General features: G+C 38.7%; 1 protein-coding gene, 1 long non-coding RNA gene and 1 pseudogene across 3 annotated transcripts; 1 reads left to right on the forward strand and 2 right to left on the reverse strand.

The window, feature by feature from the left end:
* Window positions 1–215: 215 nt before the first annotated feature.
* Window positions 216–2,083, reverse strand: LOC141444664 (uncharacterized). 2 transcript variants are annotated; one of them, XM_074110246.1, is made up of 2 exons: window positions 1,098–2,083; window positions 216–404 (listed from the first exon to the last, which is right to left on the reverse strand). In XM_074110246.1, exon 1 carries the CDS (start codon window positions 2,046–2,048, stop codon window positions 1,098–1,100), a length of 951 nt encoding a protein of 316 aa, XP_073966347.1. In that variant the 5' UTR covers window positions 2,049–2,083; the 3' UTR covers window positions 216–404. The 2 variants fall into 2 exon arrangements, with proteins under 2 accessions (XP_073966347.1, XP_073966345.1); XM_074110244.1 differs by having other exon boundaries at window positions 216–505.
* A 4,535-nt stretch (window positions 2,084–6,618) lies between these two features.
* LOC141444665 (uncharacterized) lies at window positions 6,619–8,993 on the reverse strand. Its single transcript, XR_012453198.1, has 3 exons — window positions 8,192–8,993; window positions 7,654–7,732; window positions 6,619–6,748 (listed from the first exon to the last, which is right to left on the reverse strand). It is a non-coding gene; the product is annotated as an uncharacterized lncRNA (long non-coding RNA).
* A 1,576-nt stretch (window positions 8,994–10,569) lies between these two features.
* On the forward strand, window positions 10,570–13,552 carry LOC141444467 (polycomb protein suz12-like; annotated as a pseudogene).
* The last annotated feature ends 911 nt before the right edge of the window (window positions 13,553–14,463 follow it).

A 14,463-nucleotide genomic window follows, 5' to 3' on the forward strand; every position in this document is an offset into this window, starting at 1 on the left:
TTTAGCTTTGGTGCTCGAATAACTCACTCAAAAGGCTTCTTGAATAACACTAATTACATAAGAATTACATACTTTTTACGAGGGCGACTATCTCATAATAAATTATTATTAATCTTATAAGCAAAACAATAAATGTTTAGTATTTTACTTTGGAGTAATCAGGTACTGCATTATCGCGAAAGATTGGGTGGTTTAATTTTGTATATATCTATATATCTCTATACTTTCTATATTTTCATATTGTGGGTAAGACTTGCTTATTATGAGATATATTCCTTCTTTCGCGATGTAGCATATATTTAACATACCTGAATTCATTTTCTTGTAGGTTGCTAACTCCCAATAGTTCTGCTTCGCTTATATTATTACTGGATGTGTCTCCGCTGGTAATCTCCTTCCACCTCCTGCATAAATTATGGCCAGATGAGTAACCCTGATCATTCATCCGGCCACGGAGTGTCACGGTCAGCCCGTGGCGCTCCTCGGTGCACTACTTCTCGGTCAACTGTAAAACATAGCTGGTATCAGAACGGCAAGACTCAATCACGTGTCACAAGGTTACGACACTGCTCTAAACATACAGGCTCACTCTAGGGGCGAGGGGGTAACCGGACGTCTCCGGGCCCGCTCGCAAAAACAGTACTTGGTCCACTGCGCACGCCAAGATTCTAAATCAACCCAGATCCCGTGTCCCGTAGTGGACAGCGAGATATGCCCCTGGGTTGCCGATGGAGCTGTAGGTAGAGTCCACGATAGACACCAGTCAGGATGGATCCCACACCATGTGTGTGGGCATGCATCCGAGCTGGCGCCCCACAGGGTGTGATTGGTACAAACAACAGTAAAAACATTAATACGTGATACACCGAAAAGACCATAGGCGCCTCGACACCCGGTGATCAGCAGAAATAGGAATACTCAGGTATACTCAGCTTTGGGAGGATGGAGATACTGCAGTTGCTGCTTGATGACTTCCACAAATGAACTTTATACACATTTCACATTTGACGCTATTAGCCGCCATGCCATAGACTGACAGCAGTCACTTTTTTATATTCAGTGTTGCCACTCCAAAACTAATAAAGCGGGCCACTCACCTAGAGATTCGCGCCTGTCGCGACACTCCCCGGCGGCAAGGCTTTGGAGTGAAGCAGTAGCGCAGTCAGGTCTCGCGTCCATTCCTTGATTCTCTCCATGGCTTTAGTGGCTGCAGCTCGTTTCGACCTCTGGTTCACATCCATATCATTCATCTCAGTTGTATTAGGTAGCGATTCATCTTCATGTTCTGTCGGTGCATGTTCTGCGTCTTCATCTTGTATACTAACGTGATCTTCCATCGTCAATGGCATAGGTGCAATGACTTGAGGTTGAGGTATTACAGCTGTTGTTAAATCAGGTGTCAGAGGGCGAATTTCCTCCACACTCTCTATATTTAACGTGTCGTGATCAGGTGTCACTAAAGGACGAGTTCCTCCTTTACTGCTGATGTTCGCAATAGGCTCTGGAGCATCCTCTATCTCGAGAGGGTAGAGATGTGCGATAGAACGCGTGTACTCAGTGTCCCCTACTTGTACTATTGCTGCTCTACATAGACTGTCAGCACTCGGGATCAGTTCTGTAATCTTCCCTACCTTCCAGTCGTTTCTATTCTTGGAGTCGCCCTTGATCTGTACGATCTGACCAGGACTCGGTGTAAGTTTCGAAGTTATTCGCGGTTCTCGCGGCAGATGTCCGTATCTCTCGCGAAGACTTAGTAGGTAACGGTTATAAAACATTTCTTTAAATTCTTTTAGCATGATGAGTGCTCGTTTCCAGCCTTTTATTAATTCTGTCTTCGTTGTGGTCATAATTTGTGGTTCGGACTCATTTTCGGCTTCTTCTAATGTGATTACTTTTCCTGCAGTCAGAAAGTCCGAAGGCTTCAAAACATAGTCGGGTTCGGAATCCACGCTAGTGAGCGGTCGTGAGTTAACCACGGCCTCAATCTCTTTAACGATCGTTGAGAGCTGATTATCTTTCAGCATGTGTTTTCCTAGCGTCCTCTTCATGCAATTCTTTACAATACCTATTAAACGTTCGTAAAATCCACCTGCCCAAGGGGAGAGGGTATTATGTACCTCCATCTTATCTTCTTGTCAATGCAATATTGACTTGAAATGATTTCTGCTATCAGCTTGAAATGTTGAGCATTATCTGATGTTACTAATGATGGTATTCCTCTCGTAGTAGAGATCATTCTTCTTAGCGCGAGTAAACCTTCTTCAGCCGTAAGGTCTCGTACGACTTCGAGGTGAACCGCTCTCACGACTAAGCATGTAAAAAGACAGATCCATCTCTTGCTATTTCCATCTCCGTTGTTTATCAGAAGAGGTCCCATGTAGTCAACACCTGTATAAGTGAACGGTGACGAGTAATTTACTCTCTCTGGAGGTAATGCTGGTGCTGGAGGTAACTTAAAAGGGCCTCCGCTATGCTTGATACACTCTGGGCATTTTGCTAATAGTCGCTGTACGTAACTCTTCCCCTTTGGAATCCAGTATGACTCTCTTACTCTGCTCAACGTGTGAGTAGCTTTCATATGATAATTTTCTCTGTGAGTTTTCATGACGAGGTCATTTGTAAATGTGCAGTCTCTGGGTATTAGTATTGGATGACGTTTGTCGAAAGACCATTCTGCATGTTTCATACGGCCATTGCATCGCAACAGTCCGTCTATGTCTTTGAATAATTCCAAATTAATTGCTAAACTCGTTTTCTTTCCTTTGCTTTCTAGTGGAAAATATTCTTTCTGCAGGTCTTTAATGCTCTTCATAGTATCTACTGGTATATTCTCTTCGCGAAATGTCTTGTCTGGTATTTTTCTCGTTAATCTCCATTAAGTTTACTGTATCCGAAGGACCCTGCCCCGACGACAGGTCTCGAGTCTCAAATACGGAATGGCTTGGCCATTTTCTTTTTCCTTGTCTTAGGAATTCAGGGCCGTTAAGCCACAGCGTCTTTTTCTTTTCCCATAAATCGGGTCGTGTCGCCAGGTCAGCAGGATTAGCTTCCGTGTTTACATAGCGTAGTTCCAACTGCTTATTTTCTTTGATGGCATCTACTCTCCTCCCAATAAAGGGAGGTAATAATTTATTAGAGTGGACCCAACTTAGAACTATTTTACTGTCCGTCCATAAGTATTCTTTGGTTATTGTGATGCCTATCACGTTCTTGACATATTTCAATAGTTTGCTACCTAAGTAACAACCTAGTAATTCAAGTCTGGGCATGCGCAAATCTTCTCTTTCCTCTTTTGGCACAACCTTTGACTTAGCCATAACGAATGATATGTTCCTTTTGTCTTCATTTCCGGCTGTCAAGTAGATCACTGCCGCGTATGCTTGCTTTGATGCGTCGCTAAATCCGTGTAGCTCATATACTGCTTCTCCGGTAAGTCCTATATAACGGGGTATTTCTACATGTTTTATTGCTTCCAAGCGATTAATAATATCTTCCCACTTTCTTTGCAGTTCGTCAGGTAAGACTGTGTCCCATTTTATTTTTATTTCCCATAATTTTTGCATTAGCAACTTCGTAGGTAAAATCAATGGGCAACAAAGTCCACATGGGTCATACATAGAAGCAATTGTACTCAGTATCTTCCTTTTGCTCTGAGGTCCTTTAACGTTTTCTTCTTTGAAAGGTTCGCTTTTAATGTTCAATCGCAAGGTATCTTTCTTGATATTCCATATTAAGCCCAGTATTTTTGTTTCTTCTGTTTGTTCGGCTTTGTATTCTGATGGGATGGTTTTGAGAAAAGCTTTATCGTTTGAAATCCAGTCTCTCAGATTCATAGCTATCTCATTGAAGACTTTTCGTGTGGTTATAAACAGTTGTATCGCTGCTTCTGTAGAGTCTGTTCCAGTAACGAAGTTGTCGACGTAGCATTTGTCCACAATCTTAGGAATCAGTTCTGGTGCATTCTGTGAGACGTGATACCGTAGCGTGGCTGTCAATATGAACGGACTTGCAATGATTCCAAACGGCACTCTACAAAAGCGCATATGTATAATGTTATCCATAGATAGAGGTTTACTTTTGTCCTTTATCCAAATGAACCTAGTTACGTCTCTGTCTTCAGTCTGGAGTCCTATTTGTAGAAATGCTTTTTCCACATCAGCTGTTATCGCAACTTTATTTGTTCTGAATTGAATGAGTAATGCTATCAAATCTCCAATCATCGATGGACCTTTATACATGCACTCATTCAAACTCTTACTCTCTTTCAACTTTCCAGACGCGTCGTACACAATCCGTCCTTTCTTACCTTCTTGTTTCACCATGTGGTGAGGAAGGTAATGAATAGGAGGTACTTTCTGGATATAAACGTCTTCATCTGGATTTATGATTTCGATGACGCCATTGTTCAGTTGTTCTTCCAGTATATTTTGATATTCTTTCATTGAACTCTCATTCAATCGTTGGAGTAGGCCTTTCAGTCTTCCATACGCTAACCCAAAGTTAGTAGGCATCCTTGGAGGGTATTCAACCCATGGCCATTTTACCATGTACCTGCCATCTATATGACGTATGGTTTCGTTGAGATGCTTAATAGCTTCATCTTCTCTCGTGGTCTTCGGGTTATCCGTAATGCCGATACTTTCTAAAGCCCATAAGAATGAAATGTCCATGTTTTTTAGAGGTAGGTCTGGTTCAGTAAAGTAGACGCAATTCGGATCGTGATTTTGACAGTAGGTTATAACCGAAAAAGTATTTTCACTTTCCTTGGTATTTACTCTTCCACTAACCAACCATCCAAACTCGGAGTTTATTATAAATAGGTTGTCTTGAAGGCGTACCTTTTCTGTACCAATCAAGTTAAAATAGTAGTCGTTCCCAACTAAAATATCTACTCTATCTCCGAGGGATCCGTCGTCAGCTAGAGTGATATCCTTCCATTTGTCGAGATTAATAACCGGCGTTTCTACTCCTTTAGTAATTGTAGGACTTCGTTGGCATGCAGCGTTATAGTTCTATTTTTTCTTGTAGTTATTTCCAATTCGACTCGTGGGCTATCATACTCTCGAGGCGTTTCGCTTGCAAAACCGAAAATTGACAGCCTATTTTCTTCCTTCACCGATAGGTTGAGTTTCTTGGAAATCTCTACTGTGACATATGATCTTTGAGACCCTGAGTCTAGTAATAACCTGCATGTCACGGGTTTGTGTTGATCTCTCTCGTTCTTCACTGTTACTATCGCAGTCTGTAATACTGTAAACTCACCGCTATTCACTGCGGTTAACGACATTTCCTTTCTGGCTGTAAACTTTTCAGGACATAGAGCTCGATGATGTCTTCCCGTCTTGTAGCAGTAGACGCATTCCTTTCTACTTTTGCAAAAACGCATTAAATGGTCTCCTGATAGGCAATTGAAGCAGCGTTTATTTAGCTTCGCTCTTCTCTCTTCAATTGTCTTATATTCTTGACACCGGTCAGCATAGTGATCCTTTTCACAGAATATGCAAGATAGTTTCCTTCTTTTATGCTCTATGTATTCCTTTGTTCCTTCTCTTTGTTCTTTGTCTTTATTTCTCATTGGTTCATACTTTCGTTTCCGTGATGTGTCACATTGGCTTCTGGAATAATAGCTTCGTTCCATTCTTTGTGTACGCTCGCCTTTCTTGTTTTCGTTCTTATTCTCTTCTCTCCTCATATTATTATTCTTCATGTGATTTCCCTTCTTGAAACTATTGAACCTTCTTGCAGGTTTATTTCTTAAAGGTTCTTTATTCTTATGCGTTATATGTAGTGTTTCTACTGTATGGTTTCCCTTTTCGGTAGGACTATTATCTGGTCTTATTTTGTTAGCTTCTTCTCTTGCAGATATTATCACTTCCAATTGCTTTCTCATTTCTCCAACAGTGTCTTCTTTCAGTTTCATCTTCATTTCGTAGATGAGATCTCCTGGGAATTTCTCCGTAATAAGGTACCGTAAATGGTTATGATCTGTGTTTTCACCAAGTGATTGTAGGACCCTGAGATGACGTTCTAACTCATTTAATGTGGTCCGACAATCCTCTATTTTTGTATCTGCAGCCTTTACTTTGCTAAGGGCACTGTAGTGTGCATCAATAATCTGTGATTGTTTACCATATCTGCTTGTTAGTATTTGAATGGCTATTTCATAGTTTTTATTAGTAGTCTCTAACCCGTCTATAATCCTGCGAGGTTCACCCTTTAATGTTGACTTAAGATAAAGTAGCTTGTCAACGTCAGGTATCGGCCTATCATGAATATTGGACTTGTATATGTCCCAAAATTCACACCAAGTTAACACATCTCCTTGAAATTCAGGTAACGTAAGAGTTGGTAGTTTCGCTGAAAACGCACGGCTTTGCTCCTTGTCACTCTGGATCTCTCTTTTATTCTTATCCACGTTGACTGACAGTCTACATTTTAGTTCAGCTAAAATTTCTTCACCATTAAATTGAGCGTTGCTCATATCAGAGATCTCGTCTGGTGATGGATTGTTTGAAGTCCGAAAATATTCATTAAGTTCCGTTGTAAATCGTTTAATCATATTCTCCAACTTAGACGCACATATTTTTGCCTTTTGCACCTCTTCTCCTTATCGCTACCTTCTTTACAATAAGCTTCAGCTTCTGCGCTATGCTCTTTTATTCTTCTTATTATTTGGTGAAGTCTAGATTTTATAATATAATCTAGAGAGGTCTCTTCATTCTCAGAATCCATCTTGTGTTGTAGTAATCTGGAATAATTTTCATTTTTCTCTTTACCTACTGATTACCTATACATATATCAATGTATAAAACCGAATCTAATATAGTAGGTAGTTATTGATAGTAAACAAGTTTAAAAGAAAAGCCAAAATATAATTATAAGTTTTTTAAAAACATTCAATTTCATAGTGTAATTTATTACACTATTGCTGCTGACTGTACACGACTGTACCCCACTTAGCGTTCAAGTGCTCACCAAAACAAATCAAACAAGTCCAAGCACGATGGTGTTATCATATGTAGTTGAGGAGTTCCTATAGGTACCTTCCGGTTCCATCATCAGATCAGCTCCAAATTACCATGTCATAGCTTTATCCCTAAAGTTACATGAACATACTAAATTTGAACACCATCTGATGTCAGCAAGCACTTGGTGAGGAAATACACAATTTGACCCAGATAGACATACAAACAAACAACATTATTTACCTAATGCCTCTAATAATATTTATTAATCTTTATGTTAATTCAAATCTAGTATTCAATACACTTCAGAAATTTTTACATAAGAATTTCACACCTAACTAGAACTTGCCCATTTGCACTACCGTGCACCTTTATTAGTACCTGAGCAAAATCTCCATAAACAATCTATACCTATTTATTAAATGAGTTTGTATTGAATTAGGTTTATGAAATAATTATGATAAGTTCAAGCTCAGTCCAGCAGATGAGAACTAAATAATCTGTGTATTTATTATTTTATTTTTCAAAACAAATGTTAGAATCAAACTATTTAAAATAATTATTTGAGTTATAATTTCAATCTCATCATTATTCAATCATCATCACTACATGTTATGATATAGATTGACTTCTATATGTGTTGCTTACAGGTCTAACTAAATATACTGTATTAGTTATTATTACTTACATAACTTTCTTCAGGTGTATCAGTGTGCACTTTTCTTAGTCGGTAAGGAGAGTGCTACCGATCCTTTTAGTACGAGTACCTAGTGGTTTAAAGAACAATTTAAAAATTACTCAATAATCATACACTAAGTTTATACATGCCTATAGGTAGTATTTACGTTTCCATAATATGCTACGTATGTACCAAAAATCACGCAGGCGACACCGAGACCGCCTTCAATAAGTTTTCTTTTTAGTATGTACTCTATAGAATTCGATATTTAGCACAGCACACGTGAGAACTTCTAAAATTCTTAAAAGCCGCGTGTGTAAATCTTTTACACTTATAAAACGTTTTTGCTACAAGATTCGGCTATCAAGACAAACGGCACTGAACACGGACATTATTGCTTATTTTCGTTTGTCCAGATCAAGTTTGAATCGATTTCAATACATAAAAAAGTTACTTGGAAAATCTAAAACTTTACTCGTACGGAGCTTTTCATTCATGCAACAGAAAGTAAGATAAAACTTTTACAACCTATAATTACGACACTCACCTCAAAGTAACACAACACTTATTGGTTTTTCAACACCTTTTACCACTTTCCAGCTTATTTTTATACACTTAGCTCACAATTGCAAATTCGCAAACGAAATTCAAGCGCCGACATACAGTAATGGCGGAAAGGTAAGTACCTAGGCAGGGTAGGTAGGTAGATATATCTACCGCGCCGCGATTCGAAGAAACGATACGATTACCAACTTTTATCACAATATGCACACTCGTAATACTTTATATACTCTACTTAAACGTCTGAAATTATTCTTAAAATTAACTTCTTCTTATAAGTAAATAACTAAGAGTATTCACCAAGTAATTATAATTAAAATCTTTTCCTCTATCTCGCGCGAGTGGTCACCATGTTCGTATACGGTCCGGTCTCACTTCCGGTTGTATATTTTTACAACTCATTCCGTAAAGTAAATTGCTATAACTTATCTTAATTGATCCCTGAAATACATTTACAGAATAATTGCTTAAATACTATCGTACTCCTTATGTTGATTTACTAAACAAAATAAGAAATGACGAAAATTTTCGGCGGCGTCCATTTTTTCAGCAATGCTGCCAACTAAAGAAGCAACGAGTAGCGCTCGCGACACTGGTCCTATACCACGAAGTGCAAAAACTCGAACTTCGGATGTTGCCGTCTCGTTGACGCTTATGACATTTAATACGCGAGTGAAAGGGAGAGTGCGATACGAACTTCGATTCGCGAGTTTCGTAGTAGCCCATCTGACCTCCATACTAGACTTTCTTCACTATCAAACAACAGATGTCGCTACGAGTCATAACTTGTAGTTTCAGAGTACTTAATTAAATTGAAGTTATATTTTCAATGCATCATTCTTCGATAATATTCATCCACCGATGTCTTCCATTCCTGTAGGACACTCCGGCGGGGGCAAAAATACCAGCAACACAAATTTAGTTGTACCCACATTGGTTTTCTGAATTTTAGTACGGGAGTTTATCATTTGGTTTTCACCCGCACTTCCACCATATCGCGAAAGATTGGGTGATTAATTTTTTGTATATATCTATATATCTCTATACTTTCTATATTTTCATATTGTGGGTAAGACTTGCTTATTATGAGATATATTCCTTCTTTCGCGATGTAGCATATATTTAACATACCTGAATTCATTTTCTTGTAGGTTGCTAACTCCCAATAGTTCTGCTTCGCTTATATTATTACTGGATGTGTCTCCGCTGGTGTAATCTCCTTCCACCTCCTGCATAAATTATGGCCAGATGAGTAACCCTGATCACTCCTCCGGCCACGGAGTGTCACGGTCAGACCCGTGGCGCTCCTCGGTGCACTACTTCTCGGTCAACTGTAAAACATAGCTGGTATCAGAACGGCAAGACTCAATCACGTGTCACAATGTTACGACACAGCTCTAAACATACAGGCTCACTCTAGGGGCGAGGGGTAACCGGACGTCTCCGGGCCCGCTCGCAAAACAGTACTTGGTCCACTGCGCACGCCAAGATTCTAAATCAACCCAGATCCCGTGTCCCGTAGTGGACAGCGAGATATGCCCCTGGGTTGCCGATGGAGCTGTAGGTAGAGTCCAAGATAGACACCAGTCAGGATGGATCCCACACCATGTGTGTGGGCATGCATCCGAGCTGGCGCCCCACAGGGTGTGATTGGTACAAACAACAGTAAAAACATTAATACGTGATACACCGAAAAGACCATAGGCGCCTCGACACCCGGTGATCAGCAGAAATAGGAATACTCAGGTATACTCAGCTTTGGGAGGATGGAGATACTGCAGTTGCTGCTTGATGACTTCCACAAATGAACTTTATACACATTTCACATTTGACGCTATTAGCCGCCATGCCATAGACTGACAGCAGTCACTTTTTTATATTCAGTGTTGCCGCTCCAAAACTAATAAAGCGGGCCACTCACCTAGAGATTCGCGCCTGTCGCGACACTGATTACGAAGTCCAAAAGGTAAGGAGTTTAGTAGTTTGACTCTTCCGGAAAGTAGCCTTAGTTCTTGCTCGCTAATCTTGCCGTGAAGCAGCATGCTTGCATGTTGTGTTTCACGCGTGGAGAGTAAGACAGCCGGTTGAAATTACTGGCACGTGAGGTATTCCCATCTTAGGCCTCTAGGTTGGCAACGCGTCTGCAATACCCCTGGTGTTGCAGATGTTTATGCGCGGTTTGATCTCTTACCATCAGGAACCACTTGCTCGTTTGCCATTCAGTCGATATAAAAAAAAAAAAAAAAAAAAGCCTACTAGTATTGAGAAAAATAGTATAATGGACGATTCGTAGCCCAACCTAATTTATTGTCTATGCTCGCTCCGACTGACGCTGCCCCGCGATGTCGTATCGACCACTGTCAAATGTCTGTTAGTTCAAGTCAACAACCGATAACCGATGAACTTGGCGGTTTCGTTGATTATTTAATTAAAATAAGCAGAAATGCCCCCAAAAAAGCGTATAAAGACAATGAAACTAGCAAAAACTCTAAAATTGACCATCTTCAAGCTGACCATGAATTGTTTTTGCAAGCGTTTGAAAGTAAGTGATAGTGTTAGATAGTAAGCATTCTGTGATGAATAATAATTTGTGCTAGATAATGCTTTTTTCTGTTTTACAGAACCGACACAAATATATAGATTTCTGCGAACTCGGAACATGTTATCGGTGAGTGTTAAATAGACTTAAATGTAAAATAATCATTAACTCGTAAGTGCATGTTATCTGGTCATTTCACGACTTTCTTTAAATTTGCAGCCAATTTTCTTGAACAGAACATTGTCGTACATGAAGAGGCGAATGTCCAGGAGTAACAAAAGTCGCGGTTGGATTAAGGTGGACTCTTTATTGGAGAAAATCACCTTGAAGAAGAGTACTGAGCTACAACCTAATAGCTTGGGGGGGTTCATGACCCTTACGTTTCTAGGGTTCTATGATAAGAGCCTGGTAGACCCTCGGGATTACCAAGTGAAAGTAGAAACATTACTGCTGAAGATATGTCACAAAAAGAGAAAGAGAGCTCCTCTGCTATTGTGGAGGTTTCTGTAAGTATCAACAATTTTTAACTTCTATTATTTTGTTTTATTGTGCTTTTATCATAGAGCCATGTTTTTGTTATGAAGGATAAAGTTTCTATCTATTTATTTATCTGTCTATGGTTATCCATCACTGTGTCTATAAATTTTTAGAGAAATTTTTATCCTCATAACTACTTGCAAACTTTTATAATATTAGTATGGCTGCCCTTGTACTACTGTAGGTACCATGTTAACTCATTCTGATTTTGTACTATCGAAGATATGGTATGTTGTATTACTGGTTAATAAAACAATTACTGTAGTTGATTACAAAATAAATTAACTTAATGTAATTTGGTAATTATTAAACAACTTCATTGTTATCTACTGTGGAACCTTTTCATGGACATAACATTGCCTGACATGATTGACATTGATGAAACTGAATCATGCACTGAAGTAAAAACTTTTTTCATAATGAATTTAACTGTATGTGATGCTCATATGACATGTCAACACTAAGGTACCACCCCGGTACAAGATTCAGTTTCTTTAACTATACATTACTTTTGATTACTTTATTTAATTTATTATCTCACAGCAATACTTTTTCTAAATCACAGCTAGAATTTGTAGATGCTAACGCTCATACTTGTTACAATTATTAGTATTCAAAATTAAATTTCTTCAATGATCAGGTTGGCAGTTTTTCCCTGCCCCTCAATCCGTCCACATCTGAGCCGCCGGCCATGGCATCGGCTGTCAGCATTTCAAGCGAAACCTTCAGTCCCTCGCAGGGGCCCAATGTCAAGTCCTACATGCTCATGCTCCGAGTCACAGTCACCAGGACCTCGGGAAACAATGCAAACACTTCTAGCACATCAACAGAAATTATGAATGGAGAGAATGAAGGTAAGATATTTTGAGTATTCGTAAAATTTTATAAGCCTGAACATTGCAGTTAGCAAAATAACTTTATTAGAATGCATATTGACGGTTGAAAGGAGAAATTGACTAAGTGTCATTTTTGTGCAAATTTGAAACAGCTCAAGCAACAGGGAAACATTTACTGATTCTGAACATGTATTAACTCACTATGTTAAAATAATGTTGCTTAGTTTCTCTTTTCAAGCATCAATATATATGTTGCATATATATGTGAAACTTGTGCACATTGTTTTGTATTTTCATGTCAAATTATTAACATAATACCATAGGCTAGATTTACTATAAATAATTCATCTGCAGCCCATTTGTGTGTAATTTAATCTTACATTTTGTTGTTTAATATATAATGTAAGGCGCAAATTGATGTGAAAGATATTTTTATTGTGTCACCCCTACCATTTTAAAATCATAACTAATTTTTAATGGTTCATTTAAACTTAAGATTTTGTTAATATAACAAATATTATGTATCTTATGCTAGGTACCCACAGAATATATCTGGTAACTTTAAGTTTTTTTTTTATAAAATTCAATGCAAAATTATCAATTGTCAATAGTTTGTGATAGGTATGTATTTTATTTATATTAAAAAATTTCTTACTTTATTTTTTTATGGGTTGTCTTACGGGGTGACTTTATTGCCAAGAGTGTTTAGATCATTTTGAGCACCACAAGTACTTCTGCTGCTGACTGTACAGTCATCATGGAATATTTCATTTCAAGAGCTATTATTAAGTTGATAATAAATTCCTGCTTATCTAGAGCCTGCAACAAAGCGACTGAAATCCTCGGATCACGTCAATGGCACATCAGACAGCAAATGGAGCAAACTGTATGGCAGTGAGCTGATAGTGTATGACAAACATAACCGGTGCCTTCTCACTAATGGAGAGTATGACTTGGTGCTGCACGATGCCACTCCGGGAGGCAGGAGTGCCACAATAGCTCGGTCTCCGCACAAAGCTCTTATGGCTCAATGGGAGACTATTCCTAATGTAAGTTTGAATAAATCGTGTATTTCTGTCGCCGAGTTGTTTTTGTATTTTTATCTATGAAATAGAAATAACAAGAGGAAATGGCATGTTAATGAATCACGCTGATTATAGTGGTAATTAAGTTCATCTATAAGCATATTTACGTCAGTTTCATTATCATCACCATCTGACGTTTTACTTTTTCGAATGAAAGCTACGACCAATAATCGAAAAGATTTCAAAGTGTGTATAAGTGTGTATGAATAAATGTGTATATATTTCTCACGACACTGATTGATTACGGTCCAAACCGACTTGTTGACATTACCTCTTATTTTTTCTATTTCGTAGTTACAGTTAACACGTTTTAAGGGGAACTAGTCTAACTTGTGTCACAGGGCCGTTAAAGGCAGCCTGAGAGGCTACTACGAAATTCGAAAATCGAAGCTCGTATCGTACCGTCCCTCTCGCTCTCGTTTAAAATAATATAAGCGTCAGTTCGAATTTTGCACTCCGTACTGTTAAGCATATGTAACTAAATTTCGGAAAAAAAGCGTTTTTCCCATAAGGCGTGGCGTCAGAGTTTTTGACAGAAACTTTTTTATATGTTAATGTGTAATTTTTTTGTAAATTATAACAATCTTGACATTAATTTACGAGCGTCCATTACAACGAATGATTCATACTAGATAGGGCGCTCCTTTAAAGAGGATGCGAAATACTTATCGCTTCTGGTCCACCTTCCACTCCGTTCAGACTTTTTTTTACACAAAATCGACAATGATTGACCTCTATCCCACCTAATGTAAAGTGCAGATGAAGTCAAAGGTGTATCTCACTGGTTCAGTAACAGCATATTAACTCCGTTTAACTTCATTATTTTTAAGTACTTAAAGATATTGTTATAATATGTTCCCAACGCAGCACACACACAAACACAAAATACATTCTTTCGGTTTACTTACTCTAAGTGTTTGTTTTTCTAGCATAATTGAAATTATCTTTTATTGGATTTCACGTTATACACAAAATTGGTGTCACAAATTCTCAAATAGGCATAATTAGTGCACTTTTGCACGATACAGCAGGCTACTACGAAACTCGAAGTTCGTATCGTACCGTCCCTCTCGCTCTCGTATTAAATAGTGTGTCAGAGGGACCGCATGACACGAACTTCGAGTTTCGTAGTAGCCCTGCAGGATCGGCATTTTGACGCCATAAACTCGATAAACGTTGGTCAAGTGCGTATCGTCTACCTACTTTATAGAAAGGACTGAGGCGACAGACAACACGTGTCGCCTTTTACTGTTTTCGGTGC

The sequence above is a fragment of the Choristoneura fumiferana genome, chromosome 30, assembly GCF_025370935.1.
Source record: "Choristoneura fumiferana chromosome 30, NRCan_CFum_1, whole genome shotgun sequence".
NCBI classification, from domain to species: domain Eukaryota; kingdom Metazoa; phylum Arthropoda; class Insecta; order Lepidoptera; family Tortricidae; genus Choristoneura; species Choristoneura fumiferana.